This window comes from Schistocerca piceifrons, chromosome X (assembly GCF_021461385.2).
Source record: "Schistocerca piceifrons isolate TAMUIC-IGC-003096 chromosome X, iqSchPice1.1, whole genome shotgun sequence".
NCBI classification, from domain to species: domain Eukaryota; kingdom Metazoa; phylum Arthropoda; class Insecta; order Orthoptera; family Acrididae; genus Schistocerca; species Schistocerca piceifrons.
This window is the reverse complement of record NC_060149.1, coordinates 288225190-288250642: the sequence shown is the minus strand read 5'-3', so window position 1 is coordinate 288250642 and position 25453 is coordinate 288225190. Positions and strand designations below refer to the sequence as shown.

The window sequence follows — 25453 nt, the reverse complement described above, 5'->3', positions numbered from 1 at the left end:
TCGCTCAAAGTCCGTCAACTGCACATACGGTTCACGTCCATGCTGTCGCGGCATGCTACCAGTGTTAAAGACTGCGATGGAGCTCCGTATGCCACGGCAAACTGGCTGACACTGACGGCGGCGGTGCACAAATGCTGCGCAGGTAGCGCCATTCGACGGCCAACACCGCGGTTCCTGGTGTGTCCGCTGTGCCGTGCATGTGATCATTGCTTGTACAGCCCTCTCGCAGTGTCCAGAGCAAGTATGGTGGGTCTGACACACCGGTGTCAATGTGTTCTTTTTTCCATTTCCAGGAGTGTATATGATGCTCACCCACTATCATCTTGTACACATCTGTTTAAGGAACTGGGCATTCTGACTACTGCTTAACAGTATATTTACCCCCTCATGAAGTTCATTGCCGGCCACGGTGGTCTCGCAGTTCTAGGCGCGCAGTCCGAAACCGTGCGACTGCTACGGTCGCAGGTTCGAATCCTGCCTCGGGCATGGGTGTGTGTGATGTCCTTAGGTTAGTTAGGTTTAAGTAGTTCTAAGTTCTAGGGGACTAATGACCTCAGCAGTTGAGTCCCGTAGTGCTCAGAGCCATTTGAACCTTTTTTTTTTTTTTGAAGTTCATTGTAAATAATCCACTACAGTTCAAAAGGTGCAGTCATGTAGATAATTACAATACCAGAAGGAAAAATGTCACTCTTTACTCCATGTTAAGATTGTCTTTGGCACAAAAACGGGTGCAAGATGCTGCAAAAAATCTTGGATCACTTACCCAGTGATATAAAATGTTTGACAGATGAAAACAAAGGAAAATTTGAAAACAACTTGCAAAAGTTTCTTTTTGACAACTCCTTCTATTCCATAAAATGATGTCTATTATTTTAATGTGTAAAAGGTTGTGGGCTGTATATTTAAAAAATAATAACCTTATAAATGTTCAGCATTTAGCCATATTTACAAATTAATTTGCAATGTGAGTATGAAATGATACATGGAATATGAAACTAACTCACTAATTCATGACTTAGTGGAATGTTCAAATCTCATGATGTTTGATGCTAGGTATACTGAGGTATCAGTAAACTGAAAAAGTGTTGGTTTTCTTATACCTCCTCTTACATTGCCCCATGGTAAAATCAATGATGCTGTGCACTGAGCATATCTAACACAATAAAAATGTCAGCAGGAGTAGCCACAATTTACTGTAGTCAAATGGATATCATTTTGTTCTGTTTCAAAATGTTATTTCCTTACTCAATTCTTCAAAAAAAATGGTTCAAATGGCTCTGAGCACTATGGGACTAACTTCTAAGGTCATCAGTCCCCTAGAACTTAGAACTACTCAAACCTAACTAACCTAAGGACATCACACACATTCATGCCCAAGGCAGGATTCGAACCTGCGACCGTAGCGGTCGTGCGGGTCCAGACTGTAGCGCCTAGAACCGCTCGGCCACTTCGGCCGGCACTCAATTCTTCAGCAGTGGTGCTAATCATGACCTTTCAAACAGTGTGATCAATTTAAATGAAATACCACAGACAATCACTGTTGTCCTATCTGCATCAAACCATCAGGAGCCATTCTGCCAAGAATAATTTTGCATTTTGCAAAACAATAAAGTCTGCTGGAACAGGTTAAGTTGATACCTGGGTGTGGAGTCATGTAAGAGGCATGTAGTTGCAACTCATTGTCTGTGAACATGTGCGTGTTGTTGTTATCATTGAAATATCAGTTGTTTTTAAAAGTTTTATATGTTCTGATTGGAAAATGGCAGTGAATGTTATGGTATTTTGCTAATGACATATGTTTGTCATTTCAGATAAGAGTGTGTTTGGAGTTCCACTGGTCGTATCTGTACAGCGATCTGGCCAGGCCCTGCCTCGCTGTATCCAGATTGCCTTGCGCTGGCTTGAAAATAATGCCCTTGACCAAGTTGGGTTGTTCCGCAAGTCTGGAGTGCGCTCTCGTATACATAAACTGAAGATCATGACAGAGACTCATGGAGACCTTGTCAGCTATGAAGGCCAACAAGCTTATGATGTTGCTGACATGGTAAAGCAATATTTTAGGGAGCTTCCAGATCCACTAATGACAAACAAGCTCTCAGAAACATTCATATCAATCTTCCAGCGTAAGTAGTCAAACATTCCTTTAAATAAAAGTAAAGAAGAAGCTGACATACATAGTTTGCTTATGAAGAGCTAATTTGACAGCTTTGAGAATTCGCATACTAAATGTTAGCTTTGTTTCTTTACTCTGTACTCCTCCATTTGTTCTAATATTTTTTCTGTTCCAATGAGCTTACTTCAGTCCCAGTAACGTATCAATGGCCCCATTGCACTGAGTCTCCTAGTACCTTCCCTGTGCACACTTCTGTGGCTTATCTGCTGTATCTGTCAGATGTAGCAATCTGTAGCATTCACACATATGTGACAAGTATCTGCCTTGATCTGTATTTCTTCTATCTTCTACATTTTGATGGTGTGGAGAAATATATCACTTTTGGACATATTAGTAAAGAAAGCAGGTGTTGACAGATGTGAAAATTACCGAACTATCAGTTTAATAAGTCATGGAAGGAAAATACTAACGCAAATTCTTTACAGACGAATGGAAAAACTGGTAGAAGCCGACCTCGGGGAAGATCGGTTTGGATTCCTTAGAAATATTGGGACACGTGAGGCAATACTAACCCTATGACTTATCTTAGAAGATAGATTAAGGAAAGGCAAACCTACATTTCTAGCATTTGTAGACTTAGAGAAAGCTTTTGACAATGTTGACTGGAATACTCTCTTTCAAATTATGAAGGTGGCAGGGGTAAAATACAGGGAGCGAAACGCTATTTAAAATTTGTACTGAAACCAGATGGCAGTTATAAGAGTCGAGGGACATGAAAGGGAAGCAATGGTTGGGAAGGGAGTGAGACAGGGTTTGTAGCCTCTCCCCGATGTTATTCAATCTGTATATAGAGCAAGCAGTAAAGTAAACAAAAGAAATATTCGGAGTAGGTATTAAAATCCATGGAGAAGAAATAAAAACTTTGAGGTTCGCCAATGACACTGTAATTCTGTCAGAGACAGCAAAGAACTTGGAAGAGCAGTTGAACGGAATGGACAGTGTGTTGAAAGGAGGATATAAGATGAACATCAACAAAAACAAAATGAGGATAATGGAATGTAGTCGAATTAAGTCGGGGGATGCTGAGGGAATTAGATTAGGAAATGAGACACTTAAAGTAGTAAAGGAGTTTTGCTATTTGGGGAGCATAATAACTGATGATGGTCAAAGTAGAGAGGATATAAAATGTAGACTTGCAATGGCAAGGAAAGCGTTTCTGAAGAAGAGAAATTTGTTAACATCGAGTATAGATTTAAGTGTCAGGAAGTCGTTTGTGAAAGTATTTGTATGGAGTGTAGCCATGTATGAAAGTGAAATATGGATGATAAATAGTTTGGACAAGAAGAGAATAGAAGCTTTCGAAATGTGGTGCTACAGAAGAATGCTGAAGATTGGATTGGTAGATCACATAACTAAGGAGGAGGTATTGAATGGAGTTTGGGAGAAGAGGAGTTTGTGGCACAACTTGACTAGAAGAAGGGATCACTTGGTAGGACATGTTCTGATGCATCAAGGGATAACCTATTTAGTATTGGAGGGCAGCATGTGGGGGGGGGGGGGTAAAAATTGTAGAGGGAGACCAAGAGATGAATACACTAAGCAGATTCAGAAGGATGTAGGTTGCAGTAGGTACTGGGAGATGAAGAGGCTTGCACAGGATAGAGTAGCATGGAGAGCTGCATCGAACCAGTCTCAGGACGGAGGACCACAGCAACAACAGTAGCCCAATGAAAATATATAACTATGAGTCATGTAGTTTACAAGAAACCAACACACACTAATCAAATATGTGAAAACTTTGATTAGTATCTGAGATTATGAAGAAATATGTTGAAATTTTAGTAGCTTGGCTGGAATTAGTCTTCTCCTAAAAAAATTACCAGGAGGACCTTAGCCACTAGAACTGAAGTATCTACCCAGAAGGAGAAAGAGACTGTCTTTAAAGGTGAAACAAGAGTTGAAAAGATATTAATTTCCTCCCCCTGATAAACTTGGTAATATGTTGTATATGTATTGTCATTAAAAATCTTGTAACTGAAACTGCTTTCTACTCATAAATGCAGATAGTCATACTGCAGGTGCAACCATTTCGGAGGGGTATCTCTGGAGAGGTCATAACTAACATGTGGTTCCTGAAGAGGGCAGTAGACTTTTCAGTAGTTTCAGAGGCAACAATGTGGATGATCTGGCCTTGTAACACTAGCCAATAAGGCATTCCTATGTTCGCGGTGCAAACAGTTGAAAGGAAGGAAATTAGAGCCATGTACTTCCTGGTGACATGCAGCCCCTTTGTATGCATTAATGATGACAATATCCTTCTGGGTAAAATATTATGGATTGTAGACACTGTGGCGGTTTTTGTATGCCCATGTCATACCAACTCGCCGCCATGCTGTTCAGAAAGTTATGAACCTCTTCTTTCACCTCATCATCAGAGCTGAATCGCCGGGACCGCAGTTAACGCTGACAGGTACTGTGAGACTCTGAAAAAACTCAAATGGGCAATTCAGAACCAGAGAAGAGGAACGTTGAGCAAGAGCATACACATTATCCATGACAACGCTCACCCACGCATTGCTTGGCAAACCATTGCTCTTCTGCAACAGTTTCAGTGGAACATAATCACCCACCCACCCTATAGTCCTGACTTGGTGCCCAGTGACTATCACCTGTTGCCTAGGTTAAAAGAACATTCGGCTGGAAAGCAATTCATCTCCGACGGCGAGGTGAAAGAAGAGGTTCATAACTTTCTGAGCAGCATGGTGGCGAGCTAGTATGAAATGGGCATACAAAAACTGCCACAGCATCTCCAAAAATGCATTAACAGAAATGGTGATTATGTTGAAAAATAGTTAAATGTTCAAGCTGTAAACTGATGTAAACCATTGTAGAAATAAATAGGTGTATTGTACTTATAAAAAAATAGGAGACCTTACTTTTGGGATTACCCTCGTAGTTTTAAAAAAGCAAATCAATAAATTGAAATTGAAGTGTATTTAGTGAATTGTGGTGGCAGGAAGAACAGGATTCCAGGTTGGGTGAGTACTAGGTTACTGACACAAAATCAAATATAGTTTATGTTGGGATAGGACTAGTAGTGAAAAATAAAATGGAAATACAAGTGAACTACTATGAACAGCATAATAAAAACATTTCCATAGTCAATACTGACACAAAGCTAATACCCATCACAGTAGTACAACTGTCACTATAGACAACGAAAAGATTGAAAAAAAAAGTGTGATTAAATAAAATAAATTACGAAAGTGGAGATGAAATGTAGACTGTGATGAGAGACTGGAATCCAATAGCAGGAAAAGAAAGACAACTAAAAATGGTAGAATATGGATTAGGAGAAAGGAATAGAAGGGAAAGCTGCCTGGTAAAATTTTGTACTGATCACAATTTAATTACTGAAAACAGTTTAAGAATCATGAAAGAAAGTTGTGAACATGGATGAGATATAGAAACACCAGAAGGTTTGATGTAGAATGAAAGGGATTCCAAAAGTAGATTTGAAGCTACAAAACATATTCAGGAACAGCTATGGACTCTGTTTGTAATTTATTGGTTATGAAATGCAGATTAAAATAGAGGAAATTGCATAGAATTAGGACATTAAAGATGCAAGGTCTGGAAAGAATGAAATATTCGGTTGTTGTTGGGAGTTTTGAAGGGAGCATGTGGCTGAAATCATGGAAAGGAACAAAATAGAAGACGAATGGGTGGCTTGAGAGATGGATTAGTGAAATCAGTAGAGTAGCAACTAGTGAAAAGACAAGGCCCAACTGAAATCTTTGGATAACACATGCATTGAATTTAATTAATGAAAGGAGAAAATACAAAAATGCAGCAAATAGAGTAGGCAAAAAGGAATACCAACATCTAAAAATGACATTTACTGAAAGTGTAAAATGGCTAGAGGAGAAATCCAGTGCTGTAGATGTGCACATGACTATGGAAACCAAAGAGGCCATATACAGGAAGATGAAGGAACCTTTTGAGGAAGTAGAAGCAGCTATATGTATATCAAGAGTTTAGATCTCAAGCCAGTACTAAGAAAACAAATATGGAGTGAAATGTGGAAATAATATACAGGAGGGCTATAAAAATGAAAGAAACTCGAAGGCACTATTATGGAATGGGGAGAGGAAGTAAATGAAGATAAGATAATAAATATGATACTGCAAGAATTTGTCTGAGCATTTGCAGACACAAGTCAGAACAAATCACCTACAGTAGATGACATTCCCTCAGAATTATTGAGAATCTTGGGATAAAATACCAAGAAAAAACCAATCCTCCTGGTATGCAAAATAGATGAGAAGGGTGAAACACTGTCAAACTTCAAGAAGAATGTAATAATTGCAATTCCAATTTACTGCACACATGTTGGAAAGACAAGAATGCAACACCAATCCTTTGCCTACATGTCAGTGCTTATATACCCACATTGGAGTCACACTTTGTTGCATATATGCTGCAGCAATGCCCTCAAACAAATTTTTTCATCATTCCATATATTTTGCATAATAAATGTGAGAGAAAACATTGCAGATCATCTAACCAATCAACCTCAAACAGTCATCTCTGGGAACAAAGATGTGGAGCATTAGTTACTAAAATTCAGAAAATTTGTATGGTATGCTGTAAACATCCATGTGCCAAATACAGATGTGAGAGATGGGAAGGATCTGCCATGACAGTTCTTAGAAAGTTGCCATGAAAACAAAGAGAGATTCATCACAGACTTCAAAGAAATCAAAGCCCTTTTGAGAAAAGGTGAACAATGCCAAAATGGGCGTAAGGAAATCAATGCAAGAAACATTTAAAAATTGGTAAAACCTCACTTAGATCTTCCAGAATAGCTTTAATTAATTTGATATATTGACAATAGCATTTTAAAAATTAGTATGCCTTTTCAGTTACGACAGTCTTGGACCTACAGTTCCTTACTTTGCAATACCTTTTACATTACACATTTCATATTCAGTATGTTTGCCTCAATAGTGTTTTTTGTGGAAAAAATAAGTTAATTTTGGTTTATAAATTGTAAAAGATGGAATCTGATTCATGTTTAACAATGCGTGTCTCCTGTTTTCAGATGTATCAGTGGCAAGCCTCCGTGCTGAAGCTGTACGTTGTGCACTGCTTCTGCTGCCAGATGAACACCGAGAAGCACTACAGGCTCTATTGTGGCTGTTATCATGTGTAGCTCAACATTCCAGTGTCAATCAGATGACTGCCAGCAATATTGCAGTATGCCTTGCTCCTTCTATTTTTCAACTGCAGCCTGAGCTTGCTGAAAATCGGGCAGCTCATGATTGTCTTCTCTACCTTATCACAGAACACAAACATCTTTTCACAGTAAGTGCACTCTACAGCATTTACATGTGCTTATTTTGTGTTTTATCCATTAGAAATGGTGCTTTACAAACAAATAACACTTGGTGCCGCCAGTCACAATTTCATTTTATTTATTTCCTGCATGACATTGTGGTAAATAAGCTGGTACATGGGTAGTTTTTTTCCTTTATTGACATGATACTTTGTTTACTTTGCTTACTTTCACTCTGTTATCTCATTTGGTGTTATACTTTGGAGCAACTCTGTGCACTCACCAAGAATACTCTTAGCTGATAAATGGGTAGTCAGACCAATTTGCAGTGTCAGAGTGAACTTCAGGTGTCTACAAAATCTAACCCTTTTCTCTCTTGTACATATATATTCCATCATGCGATTTGTTGCTGACAGTATTGACTCATTTGGAAAAAACTGCCACATTCATTCGGTGAACATTAGATGGAAAAGATATACACTTGAATAACACTTCCTCGTTTGGGTTTTATGAAGTATCTGTACTGGGAATATTCCGTACCAGTCATCAAAAATGTGTTTTTTATTCACCACAAAATGTTTCAGAACTATGTTACCTCATTATTAAGTCCTACAAAACAAGGAAACAAAAATCATTACATTGCAGTACTACACATACCGACACACTTGTGCTTGCCCTATGGTATTGCATGCCTAATGGCATGTTACCTTCAAGGTATGTGTTACGGTAGGGCACTACAGATATATTTATACGTGTGTCAGTACCCATATGTGTAGTAATGGGATGTAATGATTTGTGTTTTTTTTTTTTATAGAACTTAATAATGGGGTAATGTGTCCCCCAAAACGTATTGTCATAAATAAGTCACACATTTTTTTAATCTAATCAGCATTCTGTAAACTGTGTACTGACTATGCAAAAATATTCTGTTGACACTGACTTACATAAGGAGAAATGATTGTCATAATAAAATAATGGATATCAGAGCTAACACAGAAAGATATAGGTGTTCAGTTTTTCCATGCGCTGTTCGAGAGTCAAATAACACAGAATTATTGTGAAGGTGGTTCGATGAATCCCCTGCCAGACACTTAAGTGTGATTTGCTGAATAACCATGTAGATGTAGACTTGTTCTATGCACAAATACCTTTGGCTCACATGGTCCTATATAACCTGATAAATAAACAAATAATAAATAAAAGACAATCTTGATTATTTCTCATAAGTGATGTTTTATAACTGTGATAGATCCAGGTAGGAATACTCATAACAGAATAACTAAGGCAGCCATTGTAGATAATACATACTTTATTACCAGCACCATGATAGAGAGAAAAGTCTATGCACAGATCTGTTGTTCAGAAAGAACCATCTCAACCAAAGATGTCTCATCCCAGCAGTCTCACTGCTCACGCTTCCCCAGTAGTTCGAAGCACAGGGTGGGGGGACAAAGGTCATCAAAGTGTCCACAGATGACGTAATCATCACGCAGCTTTCGTGGTATTGTGATATAAGCTGGGAGAGGGAATTGATGGGTCTGGCTGCACCATGACTATTGGTCTGCATTGGAGTGTGGTAGGAGAGGCAGAGGACTAGGCAGTGGGGGCAGCAGGATCATGCTGCAATAGCCTTAACCTCTGTCTGCTGCATCTTAGTAGCTGTGATGGTAAGGACTCCATCAGCTGATAATAATGATGTGATCATGGTTGGTTTGACATTGTGGTGAGTTTGTAGCTGCAAGTGAATTGTTTAGAGAGAAACCTGTTATCAACCTGTCATTCACCATGCAGTTTGTCGACCAGTTTTACTGTCATTTCTTCTGGTTGAAATTACTGCAAATTGAGATGCACTACAACAGTGTTGTTTTCGTTTGACATGTCAGTTTTGGAGGCATGCTATTAAGGAGCAAGAGAATTGCCATTTTGAGTGCTGTACGTGTGTATGTTCTGCTATTTGTATCCCACAGAATCCATGCATTGTAAAGCAGTCAGTTTCCCATGGTCGAGAATGTCAAAGGCATTGGCTCCACATTTTATCACTCTGTGGGGCCTGAACATGGTGGCTACAAGGCAGGGCAGATCGTATCATCCTGCAACATCACAATCTTCTAGAGTTGGATGTACAAAAATTTTGGGTGAGCCATGTTGCCATGGAGGTGGTATTCTGAGGCATGTTGCATTGGAGAGTAGGTAGTTCCTTGTCTGTGGGTGCTCCATGTCAGCAATATGAAGTCAGCTGGTAGGGTGAGTGGCTCACTGTATAGGATTTCAGCAAATGAAGCATGTAGGTTTTCCTTATATGCAGAATGCATGCCTAGAAGCACCCACCGCAAGAATTCTTTCCAACCATCACAAATGACACATGAGTGCCATTTTTAGTGTATGGTGCCAGCACTCCACCAACCCATTGCTTTGAGGGTGATATGTGTGGTGCAGAAGTGCTGCACACTACAAAGATTACAGAATTCAGTAAATAGTGCTGACTCAGCCTTTCCTGATGGAAGCATTACAGCCAAAATGTAACACTCATGATTGTACAAATACTCTTGCTGCAGTTTCTGCTATGATGTCAGGGAGAGGTACAACATTGGCCAAGCAGATGACCCAATCAACTGCAGGGAGAATGTGCTGGAAGCCTCCGGACTCCAGGAGGAGCCCATAGATATTGAACTTGACAATGTTTCAGCTGTGTCTTACAGCAGTGGCAAGTTGTACAAGGTTGTGTCCAATTTTTGCAGTCTTATTTGGTGCTAGGCCATATGAATTGGTCTATTATTAGTTTGGTTGTGAGACATACTCCTTGGTGTGACAGTCCATGTAGTTGGTCAAAAATAGCCTTCTGCATGGGGAGTGGGATGAAGGGTCTAATGTTGTTTTGTGCTATGTTCACCAAACTTGCACAGAGTAGCCAGACATAGTGTGGCATACTATTTTCAACCCAGTCGTGATGTTATCTAGAAGGATGCATGTGTTTTTTTTTTTTTATCTCATTGTTGTGCTTTGGCTGGCTCATCATAATTGAAATCCACCAAGAAGATATTTATCCAGGAAAGGTAGTCTGTGGTGACACTGTCTGCCCTATGGAGTTGCTGGAAATTGGTCATAAACTGTGTGATATAATCCTGATGTCAAAAACACTGTTGGCTACTGTCTCTTGATGGGTTATGAATAGAACCTGCCAATGTCTAATAATTGGTATAAAAAGTAAGTTTTGTACCCTCAATGTCAACTTTGAAATGAGTCACCACTGCATTTATTGTGAACAACTCCGTACCATATGCTAACCACTTGCACTGGGAATCAGATTTTTGTATGTGTGTTTGGGGAGAAGGGGGGGGGGGGGAGAAAAAGAAGAAGGAGAAGAAGAAGGAGAAGAAGAAGAAACATGCAACAGTTGCTATACTCACGCTATAATTTGTTGAAGCAGTGCTCCTATCACCATACCACTTACATCAGATGTGATTGATGGGCAGTGGCTGCCATTTGTGGGATCGATACAAGATTTCTCCTGCCACATGCATGTTTTTGTGCCAGAGTATTCATAATTGGTGCTGGAATGGCAGGCAGAGGAGATAAGTCCATCAGTAAAAGTTCACCATGTCAAGAAATTGGCATAATATTAATTTGCCTGGGCAAAGTATTAACCTTTTGCACACTTCTGTGTCAGATAGCACTCTGTTGCAACATCACATATGAGTCCTGAGGAGCAAGGGGCTTGAACACTGTGAGACAAATTCACTGTTGTGACCTGTGTTGGTGGTGGTATGGATGTTGCAATCTGCCCCATTGTTGTGTGTAAGTCCATTGTTGAAACCTCAGTGCTCACTGTCTCATTTGTGATGTTGAAGCTGGATCAGTGTGACTGCTTATCTGTGAGATGTTGCAGGTAATAAGGAGGAGTAATTTTCCTGGGTTTCCTTTTGTAAAGGAACATGTAAAAATTGAGTTTATTGTTTCTGCTTTTTATTTGCTACCCTCAATTTCATCCCCAGAATCATCTGTGAGTGACTGGATACTAACTTTGGTGCCACTAACAGTGTTTACATAAGACCAAATATTTTTTGGGTTTTGTGAAAGATCTTTTGAAAATATTTTGCTATGGTGGTCATTGAAGGCTTCGCACATGGCTCTCTTGACAGCCAAATGTGTTTCATTCAGAATCTCTTGATCACTGGGCCTATGCTTCATTTTAGACCTATTATGCTGTCGTCTTTGTTTCCTTAGAAGGCTCTTTGTGGTGACTGTACCCCAGGGAGGTTTCCTCCCATCACAAACTGCTCTACTGGAGATGTATGTATCCAGTCCATGGTCTGCTATACTTTTGAAGTTGACTCGTAGTTCTTTTACATGCTCCTGTCCTGAGCTAAAAGTTACAAATTCCTCAGTGAGATATGACACTACTATTTCTTTATCTAGTTTACTGAACATATAAATCATTCTACTTATTTTAGTTTCCCTTTGTACTTTGGTAGTCATTGTTCTTACGACTGTCTGATGGTCACTGACACCAGCTTTAGTGTGTATATCCTCAAAGAGGTCAGGTCTTTTTGTTGCCATTAGGTTTAATACATTTCCATCAAAAGTGGGTTTTAAAACTAACTGTTATAAGCAGCTTCCATTTAGTTATATTTCACAGGATATCTTGTCACACCCACCATTAACAAAACTGTAACCATCCCAATTGGCTGTTTAATGACTGAAGTCTCCTCTGATGATTACAATGTGATTGGGGAACTTTAGTACGATTGAACTTATGATTTCTCTAAATTTTACTGTGACATCACAAAGTGAGTCCAGTTACAATTTTGTTCCCACCTCTGATACTGGGTCTTGTATGAACAGCCTCACATGCAACTTGAATTTCTGTCCAAGCCTTTAACCCTACTCAGAACTGGGGAGCCATGATCTGTTCTGAGGACAATGCTGCAGCTAGTGAGCTTTGTTGAAACTCTTGTGACCAAGGCTAGTATTCTCATCCTTCTGTCAGCTGCTGAGAGTGATCCAAGTATTACCTCAGAGCACAGACAGCAGGCATAATTTGGCGTAATGCGCACCACAGTTTGCCCATGGTTAGACCCTGTTTCCTTACTGGCTGTGAGAATTGCCTCTTCAACACATTGAATAGGGCTCCCAGGCATACACACTGAGTGACCATGGTGTTGCTTTCTCTAATTGGTACCATTATTCACTGTATATTTGAACTACTGATGATTAATAGACTCCTGCTATTTTGGTTTGCTCCCAGTTGACACAGGATACATCACAATTCCCAACAGATGAAGTGATTCTCACTGGCTCAGTTTCAGTGGAAAACAGCACCTCGGCCTTTTTGGTTACAGGGATGGTTGTAACATCATAAGTTCTGTCTGATCCCTGTCTTCCTTGTACAGAATGCCTAGATCTATCACTGAAACACCACTCACAGTCAAGTGGATGAATAGTAACAGATCCTGTATTTCCTGCTGTATCTCATGCAGAGAACATCTAACCAACCAGCATGTGCTGTACAGTTTTACCACACCTTAATCCTACTGAGCACATACAAAATGTTCTCAGTTTCCTTGGTCTTCTTCCATGTACCCTACCAGATCTGTAAAGATTTTTCAAAGGCATGTGGCACAAACAATAATAATAAAATTTTATCACAATCGTATTACCACTATGAACTGATATTATGTCAGATGTTATTTAATATCTCTTGTTGTCATCAGTACATTGTATATCCATAAATTCTTGTTGTTGTATCCAAATATTATACACCTAACAGTGCTTTTGCCTCTCTCTCTCTCTCTCTCTCTCTCTCTCTCTCTCCCCCCCCCCCCCCTCCCTCTCCCTCTCTCTCTCTCTCTCCCTCCCTCTCTCCCTCCCTCCCTCCCTCCCTCCCTCCCTCCCTCCCTCCCTCCCCTCTCTCTCTCTCTCTCTCTCTCTCTCTCTCTCTCTCTCTCTCTCCCTCCCTCCCTCCCTCCCCCCCCTCTCTCTCTCTCTCTCTCTCTCTCTCTCTCTCCCTCCCTCCCTCCCTCTCTATCACACACACACACACACACACACACACACACACACACACACACACACACACACACACACAACAAACAAACACCATCAGCATTACCATTAGCATCACAAGTGTACATGCTCTGCCTGAATGAAGATTGTTTGTAACCATTATCAAATTGTTAAATTTCGTCTACAGACTGACTGTGTAATATGCTCGTAACAGTTCCATCGAATCGCCATGCCATCTCTAGCTAAATTTAATATAACGTTATTGTGTGTCTGTTCAAATTGATATTGAACGGTGTTGCACACAGTGCAACAGAAATGAGTGTCATAAAAGTTTCTTATACTGTGGGACATTATATTTTTGTACTTACTCATGAAATTTATTTTACAGGTGACAGACGAAATGCTCTCCCAGTGTCACTTTAACTATATGGAAGAAAGTGTTCCAGTTACAATGGAGGAGCTAGGCAGTGACATGCACCAAGACTGGCGAGGGTATCTTTATGCTTGCACTACAGCTCTTCTCAAGGAAGCAAGAGACAGGTAGAATTTGTAAATCATTATGTTTTTCTTTAGTATGCTAGAGTTACATTAGTTTTTATGGTTCTCATACATTTTAACTGATTTGAAAACTGTGTTTCTAAGTAGTAAACAATACATAAACTTTTAATCTGTGTTCCAAACATTACATAACTTTATGGTGATCTTTCTTAAAACCTTTTATTGACATTTGGAAGGCTTCAAGTCCTACAGACAGACATTTTAAAAATAATGGAAAACTCTCCACACTTTTATTAATTTTCTTCTCCATTAATTTGTTACTACTGCATCCAGTTACTGAAATAGTGATTAGATTACTTAAAAAGAAAAATGAAATAAAAAATTTATTAAGTTTTATGAACACTGACACCAATCACTAATCAAGCTCTGTTTAGAAATTCCCAGTTTAGAGCACAAAAGTCATTTGTCAGCACTTTCTGTACACACTGCAACACAGTATAAATGACACATAGTTCATAATAGTTACTAATCCTATGAATTCTCCAGGACTCGTCTGCCTCCGTAGTGTAGCAGTAGTGTTACCGCCTACCACGCAGGGGCCCGGGTTCGATTCCCGGCAGGGGACTGGGTGTTGTGTGTCCTTCATCATCATTTTCATCATCATTGACTCACAAGTCACCGATGTGGCGTCACCTAAAAAGGACTTGCAATACAGCGGCCGCACTCCTCCGAATGGGGCCTCCCAGCCAACAATGCAATATGATCATTTCATTTCATTCCAAGACTAAAAATGAAAATAACTGGAATAGACACAGTGTGAATTTTGCTGGTGTATAGTGCTCATAAGTGAAGCAGGACTTGAACCAAATGGTATCACAATCCACCAAGACAGAATTTAATAGCGACAGGCAAAACTTCACAGTTGCCAGATACCAAGCAGGCTCATTTGTAACATGAAGCAGTTCAAAGAACAATCAGTCGAGTGCAGAGTCATCATCAATACTTCAGTCAGCTGTGGAGAGAAGCCACACTAGCTAACAAACAGAAGTGAGAGTGTGCCTGTGGTTTGGGTGGTTGATGGGCCCAAGTGACATGTCATCCAGAGACATGGTGTTATTCACCACTTGCAGTGACCCACCAGGTGTACATGAAATGAAGCATGTTGACAGTATGGCATTATTGATTGATACATCTGATAGATTGCATGACTTCTTTCTAAGTTATATGGGTTAATCATGCTGCTATGTGTTTCAAAACTCAATAAAGAAAACTTGAGTAGTAACTAGTATAGAAAATATTGATGTGACACTAAGTCAAATCGTTTAGGAAGTCAATGAATACTTCATCTGTCTGATTACTATGGTTCATGACTTTCAACACCTGAGATGAGAAAAACATGAGTTGGATTTTAAATGAACAATGTTTCCAGAATGACTGTGACACACACTGTGGTATTTTAAGCTGTTACCCAGGTGGAAACCTGAGAGATTTTTACCAGTAATATATCCTGGGAAAGTCTACATACATACCACTTACAATATCTATATCACTCATCTTTGCAGTGGTATGAGTGTTAAACTGGAACAGTACTCATTAATTTTGCTTTCTAAAGAAATGTTTGAACATTGAGTTCAGCATTTCTATTTTTGATTTGCTACCCTCAATTTCATTTGGATTTTGTGAGATGTGTTTTGATAAGATTGTCCTGTGGTAATCATTGCAAGCTTCATGCATTGCCCTCTTAACACCCAAACAAGTTTCCAGTACCATTTCTCTCTCTGCAGTCCCATACTTTGTTTTACATATATATTGTGCAGTGATTTCTGTTTCTTTCTTTACAAACACTGTGAAACATAGATGGCCCCTCCCATCACATACTGTTATCCAATTCTTGTTTAGCTATGTCTCTCAATTAGTTTTATGAATGTGTAAATCATGCCCTCTATACTTTGGTAATCATTGTTGTTACAACTGCCTCATAGCCATCTATTCCAGTTTCAATGTGGACATTAACAAAATGGTCATGTACATTTCTTGTGACTAGATCCAACATAGATTCATGAAGAGTGGGCTTCTGTATTATCAGTTCTAGGTAGTTTCCAGAGAAGTCATTTAGAACTGTATTGCAGGATATCTTGTCATGAACATAATGAAAAAAGCTATAATTATCTCAGTTGATTGTTGGATGATTAAAATCTGTTCCAGTGATACATATTAGTGAGCTGAAGTTTACCCTAAAGTTTTTGGTCACTTCTAGTTGCCAATAGAAAGATTCAACTATACCTTTATATCAACCCTTAGTACTGAGGTATGCCCAAACAATTCTGCATGTTGGTCCAATTTCTGTCTTTGTGGATATGTCTATTGTGACAAATATTCCACCGTTATTTTCCACTAACATATCTTTTTGACATTTACTTTTATCCCAAAAATCTCACTGCCATTGATTTCAGGTTTTGTCCAGGTTCCTGTGTCCAGTATTATGTGACCCCCAGTGCTTTTTAGGAGTGCTTCATACTCTGATACTCTGGAATAAATGCTTCAGCACTTGATCACTAGAATCTTAACAATCTTCCCCATGCCAACCAGCCTGAATCCTCCAGACATCAATCACGAGAAACCTATCTCATGTTTTCTCATCTGGCATCCTACAAGCTGTGGATCAAGGTAGTCAGGTAGATAAAGTGAAAGAAGAAATTGATGCCACATAACTTAAAGAACACTGCCTAAAATACCCAGATTTAGTAAATACTGTGGAGTACAAGATTCAGTAGTGCTCAGAACTGCCCTTATCATAAGTAAAAGTATTCTAAAATAATGTGTATAACCAGGGTTACTCCTCAGGAAGGTGGAAGTAAGCTGAAGTAGACTTGATGATAACCAATAATGTAACCTGTATTGTGAAAAACAAAAAGTAATAACATATCAGTACCACAGTATAAAGATAGTTCCATTACTTGTCTTGATGCTTGCTGGTTGTTACTGTATCAGTATATTGCCAATTAAAATGAATACAAGGCTTTGGATTTCACCAGGTGAATATTCACATATAGTATAAATTTCAATCATGTCAGTGTAGGAATAGGACATGCTAATTATCCATCAGCACTGTTGTTGAGTATATTTTCCAATAACTTTCTGAAGACAGGCTTCAATAATGACCCATCATTTACATGAAATTTTATAAGCTGAAATTCCTTTGTGTATGTATGGCCAAACATCTGTGCATGTTGTTCTGAAAATAAATATAAATGCAAAAGTTCAACTTTAGGTCATGAAATATGATCTCACACTAAATTAACTCAGGCATTGATTTGTAGCGTTTTTGTTTTATTATCAGACAACGACCATTAGTCATGTTTCCCAAATGTATAACAAGAGCACAACCAGAAAACAGACAATGAACTTTTTGATTAAAGTAAATGTTTCTTTTTGTTACTTTATTGCAGAAGTAGAGGCTGGATCTTTGTACCATGCACAGCTGATACCTTAGTGGAAATGTCATACAAAAAAGTTGGGGATGGTCATCCACTTCGTCTGTGGCGGGTCAGCACAGAAGTTGAAGCACCACCACAGGAGCTGTTACAAAGGGTACTTCGTGAGCGTCATATGTGGGATCATTCTCTTCTAAAATGGAGGGTTGTTGCAAAACCTGATACTCGTGGGGAAGTATTCCAGTATGTGTGCTCAAGCATGGCTCCGCTGCCTTCCAAAGATTATTGTGTGCTCAGGTAAATTGATTTGTATTTTCATTGCCTCCTGCAATCATTTTCTGATTGCTGAGACTTTTTGGTTATCATAGTAGTCACTTCATTTTATGACTCCCCTGTTGCTGCTCTTCTTTGTGTTGTTGTTGATTTGAAGTGTAGTATTACAATTCACAAATTGTCAGAATGAAGTGGGTGATATGTCTGTGAAACTATCAAGCAACTGAAAATTGAACTAAATCCAGTTCCTCAGTACACAGATCTGCTGTGAAAGTCAAAAAGTTTCAGTTCTAAATTTTATGTGTGGAAAGCCACTGTTTAAACAGTAAAGTAGAATACACATTGAAAATGTTGTAGAAAAGTTCTTGTAGAATGTAACTACTTTTGGAGTAAAGGCGATCACAGGAGGCAAGGAGAGGGACTGTGGTTGGGTGGCTTGTGGCTTAGAGGGAGGCAGTCAGTTTGCTGGCTAGAAATGAGGGACGGGTGGCAGATATATGGGCTAGGCATGTTAATGCAGGATTGTAGGGGCCAGTGGGGAGTGACACATGCTGAAGGTGACATGGGGATGTGAACTGGAAGGACTGACAGGACAGAGGAAGGGAAAACAATTGGGTGGAGGGTGCGGAGACAGTGGGTTACCCCAGACTGAGGCCAGGATGAATACGAGAGTGGGGTATGTGTGGCAAGGATAACTCCCATCTGCATAGTTCACAGAAGCTGGTGGTGGAGGGAAGGGTCGAAATGTACCAGGTTGTGAAGCAGACTGAAACTGAGCATGTTGTGCTCTGGTCAACTTTGTTCTTGGCAACGGTTTGGTGATTTCCATTCATACTGATGGACAGATGGTTGGTAGTCATGTCAACATAAAAGTCTGTACAGTATTTACAGCAGGATTGATATGTGACATGATTGCTTTTACAGGTGGCCTTGCCTCTGATGGGGTATAGGATAAGCCTGTTACAGGACTGGAATGGGTGGACTGGGAAAGTCTTGCACCTTGTTCTGCCACAGAGGTATGGTGGTATGAGGTTCAACAGCTGAAGTATAATAAGTGAATGAAGTAATTTTCTGCTTCAGTTCATATGTTATTTTATTTATGCTGCTGGCCAGTTTCAATTATTAAATCACAACACAAGTAAAATAACATACTGCCTAAAATGTAAATGTGTTTCATTTGATTATTTAAACAAGATTAATGGTTGCAATAAAAGTGTACTTCAATCATAATGGGGAAGAGGAAGATATATGCATGGAGAAAAGCACCTTATTTTTTCCCATTTTCCTCGACTTTTTATTTTACCTATAGGAGTATAAATCAAAATATACATCAGTTTGACAAAGTCATTAATGGCATTAATGGAGATTTATGTACTAAGGCTTCATGGTGAACAGAAATGATGCATGCATAGCTTACAAAGTCAAGGTTCAACAGGTATGTATCTGAACCTTGACATGCTGCTCTGAGCAATACTGAGGTTTTTCAAATGTCTGATGGTCTCATAATAAACAGTTGTTGCATGTGTTAGACCTTCCAATTACAATCCTCTAATAGTCTCATACTATTCATGGAGGTTAGGAGCTCCAAGAAGAATTCATATAATTTCAGTATTGTTGCAGAAGCCTGGTAATTATGTTGTGTTTCCTTTTTAATACTGTGCATTATTTGTATTCTATCCACTTCCATAAGAAGAGAAGAACTGCTAATGCTCACTAGTGTAGTAGCGTTTGATCTGTAGGTCGCTGCATCAGTGTTTTCGTTGTCAATATATGTCTGGTGCTGCTACACTCTCATACTCGACGTAGTCATTTATACAACATGGATGAACACTAAACATACTGCTCTGAGGAATGTCTGTTAATAATCCTCACTTTTTCATTGATGTATCAGCACCACTTTCTCTTTCACCTTCAATTATTTAAACTTGATGGGCAGTTCTTCTGGTCCATTCTCTGTTTGTACCAAGTATGTCTTCTTTTGTTTTCTTCTAACTTTTCTTGTACAGTTACAGTGAGAAACTGTTTTCCACTGGCAATATTTGTAACCCTTTTTATATCTGTACATTGAGCATGTTTTCTTGTTATTGGCACTTATGTGCATTTCAGGATGCCTCAACACAACAATGTGGGGAGAGTAGTTTGTTTTACAAAACTATGATCATGTTAGTTTTTAGGTTCTCCGTGATTGTTTCACATGTCATCTTGAACCCAAATACTTCATACAGTCTTGTCATTACCATAAGTAACACCTAAATAGTGACACTGTGTTTTGTTATTGTTGACAACAGTTTAGATTTGGATCCATGTTCCTCAATAGCAAAGGTTGTTAATGCACACTTGCATGGTGACACTCAGTTTGAAAGTAACCAGTTTGAATCCTGCTACTGACAGAAATTTCCATCATCAGTGTTTGGCCAGCAAGGGAGGGTTAAATTTTAAGCTTGTCCACAATATCTCGTGGAATAAGAGCATGCAATACTGTTACATCTGGATTCAATTATTATATAATAAACACAGTGTTTTGCTTGCTACACACATTCATTCATATTGTATTCAGTAAAATCACTAATTCATGTTTTAGGTCATTTATTTATTTATTTTTGTCACCAGCATGACAAATTGACTCAAACATTTACTAATCAGCTAGTAGCAGCAGTAGCACCAGTCTTCATCAACAGTAGTAGCAGTAGTAGTGAAATTCCGAGATGCAATTATTAGCAGTTTTTCAAAAAGAGAATTGACAGGTCTAGTAATAGTTCAGAATGTAAAATACTCCCTGATACACATTACAGCCCTTTGCAAAGAATGAGTTTATATGTATTCGAGAAACAGTCTATTTCAACCACATCATCGAAGCAAATATCAAATCAGTTAATCTTCTTTATGAAATCTATCATGTTTTCACATAGATCTTCATGAACTAAAGCTTTTGTTGTACCAGTAACTTTTATTTATAATGCTCATGTCCTGATTGTTAATAAATATTACATTACTATTTCTGCATCAGTCAGTCTCTTTGCTTTACATTCTAAGTTATCTACGGACACACTTTTAAATAGAATTTAATCATCTTAAAGAAAGAAGGTATACAGTTCATCTGGTCTAGTGTTTTGTACAGCCATATTAGGTTTTTATAAAAATTTGCCATTACTTTTTCTTAGGTCTTGGAGAACAGATCTCCCTAAAGGAGCATGCATAATAGTTGAAACATCAGTAGAGCATGCTGAAGCACCTATAATGCCTGGTGCAGTCAGAGGCATTGTTCTAGCTTCAAGGTACCTAATTGAACCTTGTGGATCTGGAAAGTCTCGCATAATTCATCTTTCCAGAGTTGATACTAAGTAAGTGCTTCTTAATAATCCATGATTTTATGAAAATCTCAATGAAACCTTTCATATAAATGTATTTTATTTAGCTTGTTAACACTGTAATAAGGCTGCATTTATTATTTAATGATGTGTTTGTTTCACATTCAGTTTTGTAGTTAGTGTTGAACAGTTAAATTAAAGTTGACAATTAAACTTTGAGAATATAAATTGTGCAGTCAGTCTCAATTTGGATTTCAAAGGGTGTCTTCGCAGAACATGTCATTTTTCAATCTGCAAATCAGCAATAACCAAATCGGAATGACAAAATATTGCCAACTGGTATATTCTCTGCAGTTCACACCATTCTCATCAAAAAGCTCTGATATTATGCTATTAGAATTCTTGTTAATTGAACCTTGTGGATCTGGAAAGTCTTGCATAATTCATCTTTCCAGAGCTGATACTAAGTAAGTGCTTCTTAATAATCCATGATTGTATGAAAATCTCAATGAAACATAACATCTTCAGAATATGGAATAATCTGTGGAAGTATACCATAGACATCAATACTGAGCCCACTATTGTTCATGTTATACATAAATGATCATCCATCATGTACCAAAGAAGCAAAAATAATTTTCTTTACTAACAAAGCAAGTATTATATTCATGTATCATAGAATAATGTCAAAACCTTTGGAAAATAATGTAACCTATTCATGTATTTTATATTTTAAAATTTTGGTAACATATTTATTGTGTTTAATCATTTCTTATACCAAATTCTGCAATTGTTTCAAAATTTTCAGTAAAACTTAACTCAAAAATTTAAGTCTTCATAGTGAATGTGACTTTTTGCAACAAATGTCCTATTAACATTCTCAGGTTTGAGACCCTTCGTACACATCTGCATACCTTTAAAAATTACATTTTGAAAGAGTCAGTGACAGTTAACAAAATTTGTATTTTTTAAAATCTTTTTTAGTGGTCAGAAGTACCTCTCCCCTTGCTGTACACATTAAGGAAAACATTTTGCTATTGCCAAAATTTTGCTAAAACATATTTGCAGGTTCTGGAGCCTTTCTAAAAAGGATGTTATTAATAAAAGTTAACAACAGTTAACTAAATTAATAAAAAGCGTTTTTTGTGGCAGGCATAAAGTACCTCCCCCCCTCCCCTCCCCTTCCCACTCCCCCAACACACACACACACACACACACACACACACACACACACACACACACACCTTGGAAAATGCATTGGTGTTACCAGGGTTAATACAATTTAGATAAAACACTGCACATGCAGTTCAGTACTGCACAAGGCCTGACCACACTATAATTAATAATGCATGAGGGTAAATCAATAAATGAAACAGAACATTCTAAATTTTTAAATATTTATGTTGGTAACAACAGTAATGGAAAGTAACATGTTACAGAGCATCTTAAACGTCTCAGCTCTGCAACTTTTTGTGTTATCGATTATATTAGAATTTAGAGATGAAAATGTAAAAAAGTTGACTTACTTTTCCTATTTTCGATCACTAATGTCTTAGAGCATCATATCCTTGGGAGCTTATCATTGAGGAAAATAGTGTTCATTACACAGAAATGTGGGATAAAAATAATCATGAAGTTAGTTGTCAACATTTAATCACAGTTTGAAAACAACAGAAATATTCATAACTGTAATACTGGAAGGAGAAATGATTAACACTATCCATCACTCAGCCTTAGTGTGACACAGAAAGGAGTAAGGTATTTTCCTTCCCAGTGACATACATAATTTGATGGGGAATAAAATTAACTTCAAACATAAACCAAAATCATATCTGCTTGGCAACTACTTCTAATCCATATAAGATTTTATGAGCATGGAGTAGTACAATTATTGTGTGGATGTATTTTTTTGGGAGAGTGAAGAAGAGAGAGACTTTGAATGTGGTTAAGTATAAATCACTGCATGGAGAAAAAAACACAAAAAGCACCATTAAGAAAGCATGTACATATATGGTCAGCTTGTTGTCATCCATATTTTCCACTGAAAATGTACTATAACTGTAAAACTGACTCATTCCATATCATGGCAAGAGTTTGCAATTATAATCCAAGGCATATGCTAATAACTAACTGACTTTTGCACAGAAATATATGTTGTTATCAGTCATGAAGAGGTAATGGGAGGAGGAAAAGTAATCACTCACTTTATGGTTGAAGTACTGGGTTCTTAATAGGCATATAAGCAAGACTGAAAATATTACTGAACCTCCAGACAGGTTCAACAATGTATAAGATCTTATTTATATACCTGTAATTGGTTCAACATCTCAGCTATATGGTGAGTGGTTACCTTTATTCCTTTCATTATTAATATGTCATCCAGAACTGTCCTATATCATATGGGTCAAGAAACCAAGAACAAACATAGAATAAAATTAAGGCTTATTATCAAATATGAAGAGACAAAGGGTGAAATCTTTGCTCCTGAAGTATTAAGGAGTATAAAATTGTGGGGGGAGATCTACAGATTTCATATTCTGACCAACTAACAGCTGCCCATTGAATGCAAACTACCATATGGAGAGGATGGAATGTCAAAGATGTATTTTTTTGTCTTTTGTGAGTTGTTGTTGTTGTTGTTGTTGTTGTTGTTGTTGTGGTCTTCAGTCCTGAGACTGGTTTGATGCAGCTCTCCATGCTACTCTATCCTGTGCAAGCCTCTTCATCTCACAGTACCTACTGCAGCCTACATCCTTCTGAATCTGTTTAGTGTATTCATCTCTTGGTCTCCCTCTACAATTTTTACCCTCCACGCTGCCATCCAGTACTAAATTGGTGATCCCTTGATGCCTCAGAACATGTCCTACCAAGTGATCCCTTCTTCTAGTCAAGTTGTGCCACAAACTCCTCTTCTGCCAAACTCTATTCAATACCTCCTCCTTAGTTATGTAATCTACCCATCTAAATTTCAGCATTCTTCTGTAACACCACATTTCGAAAGCTTCTATTCTCTTCTTGTCTAAACTATTTATTGTCCATGTTTCACTTCCATACCTGTAAACTCCTAAACTCCATATAAATACTTTCAGAAATGACTTCCTGACACTTAACTCAATACTTGATGTTAACAAATTTCTCTTCTTCGGAAACACTTTCCTTACTGTTGCCAGTCTACATTTTATATCCTCTCTACTTCGACCATCATCAGTTATTTTGCTCCCCAAATAGCAAAACTCCTTTACCACTTTAAGTGTCTCATTTCCTAATCTAACTCCCTCAGCATCACCCGACTTTTGCCCCGTTTTGCTTTTGTTGATGTTCATCTTATACCCTCCTTTCAGTACAAATTGTAAATAGCCTTTCACTCCCTGTATTTTACCCCTGCCACCTTCATAATTTGAAAGAGAGTATTCCAGTCAACATTGTCAAAAGCTTTCTCTAAGTCTACAAATGCTAGAAACATAGGTTTGCCTTTCCTAAATCTTTCCTCTAAGATAAGTCGTATGGTCAGTATTGCCTCACGTGTTCCAATATTTCTACGGAATCCAAACTGATCTTCCCCGAGGTCAGCTTCTGCCAGTTTTTCCATTCGTCTGTCAAGAATTTGTGTTAGTATTTTGCAGCTGTGACTTATTAAACTGATAGTTCGGTAATTTTCACATCTGTCAACACCTGCTTTCTTTGGGATTGGAATTATTATATTCTTCTTGAAGTCTGAGGGAATTTCGCCTGTCTCATACATCTTCCTCACCAGATGGTAGAGTTTTGTCAGGACTGGCTCTCCAAGGCTACCAGTAGTTCTAATGGAATGTTGTCTACTCCCGGGGCCTTGTTTTGACTCAGGTCTTTCAATGCTCTGTTGAACTCTTCACGCAGTATCATATCTCCCATTTCATTTTCATCTACATCCTCTTCCATTTCCATAATATTGTCCTCAAGAACATCGCCCCTGTATAGACCCTCTATATACTCCTTCCACCTTTCTGCTTTCCCTTCTTTTGTTAGTTAACCACTCATAAAAAATACATATTATATCGATGTTGCCCAAATATATAATGAAATTTTATAACAAAACAGAAAGTATAAAAATGAAATATGTGTGCATGTATACACATAACTAATGAGCACAGAATAATTGAAATTAATACCCTATGTCCATCTCCTTCTCCCCCTCTCTCTGTCTTTTTCCTCCTCCTCTCTATCTCACTGTACATCTCCCCCTCCCACCTCTTTTTGCCCATCTCCTCCTCTTATCACTCTGTCCATTTCCTTCTTCCCCCTCTCTCTGTCCATCACTTATGCCACACCATTTTCACTCTCACCCTCATCTCCACACCAACAGCATGTGGCTCTTACTCACATAGCAAGTTTTTACCCTGTGAGTGATTACGTTGGAAAATAGAAGTTTGCAGGTTTATACATAACTGAAAGAATTGTATCTGTCATCATTTGAAATTTCTAAAAATTTTTCATGTCTGATGAATAG

The 25453-nt window shown here is 38.3% G+C and overlaps 1 protein-coding gene across 1 annotated transcript in view; it reads left to right on the top strand.

Moving 5' to 3' along the window:
• Positions 1 to 25453, top strand: part of LOC124722314 (rho GTPase-activating protein 7) — a 558315-nt gene that overhangs the window by 519306 nt on the left and 13556 nt on the right. Inside the window, exons 15-19 of the mRNA XM_047247494.1 lie at positions 1812 to 2123; positions 7218 to 7480; positions 13843 to 13994; positions 17402 to 17683; positions 20821 to 21000. Of these exons, the coding sequence (XP_047103450.1) occupies positions 1812 to 2123; positions 7218 to 7480; positions 13843 to 13994; positions 17402 to 17683; positions 20821 to 21000 (1189 nt within the window). The remainder of the gene's footprint in view (positions 1 to 1811; positions 2124 to 7217; positions 7481 to 13842; positions 13995 to 17401; positions 17684 to 20820; positions 21001 to 25453) is intronic.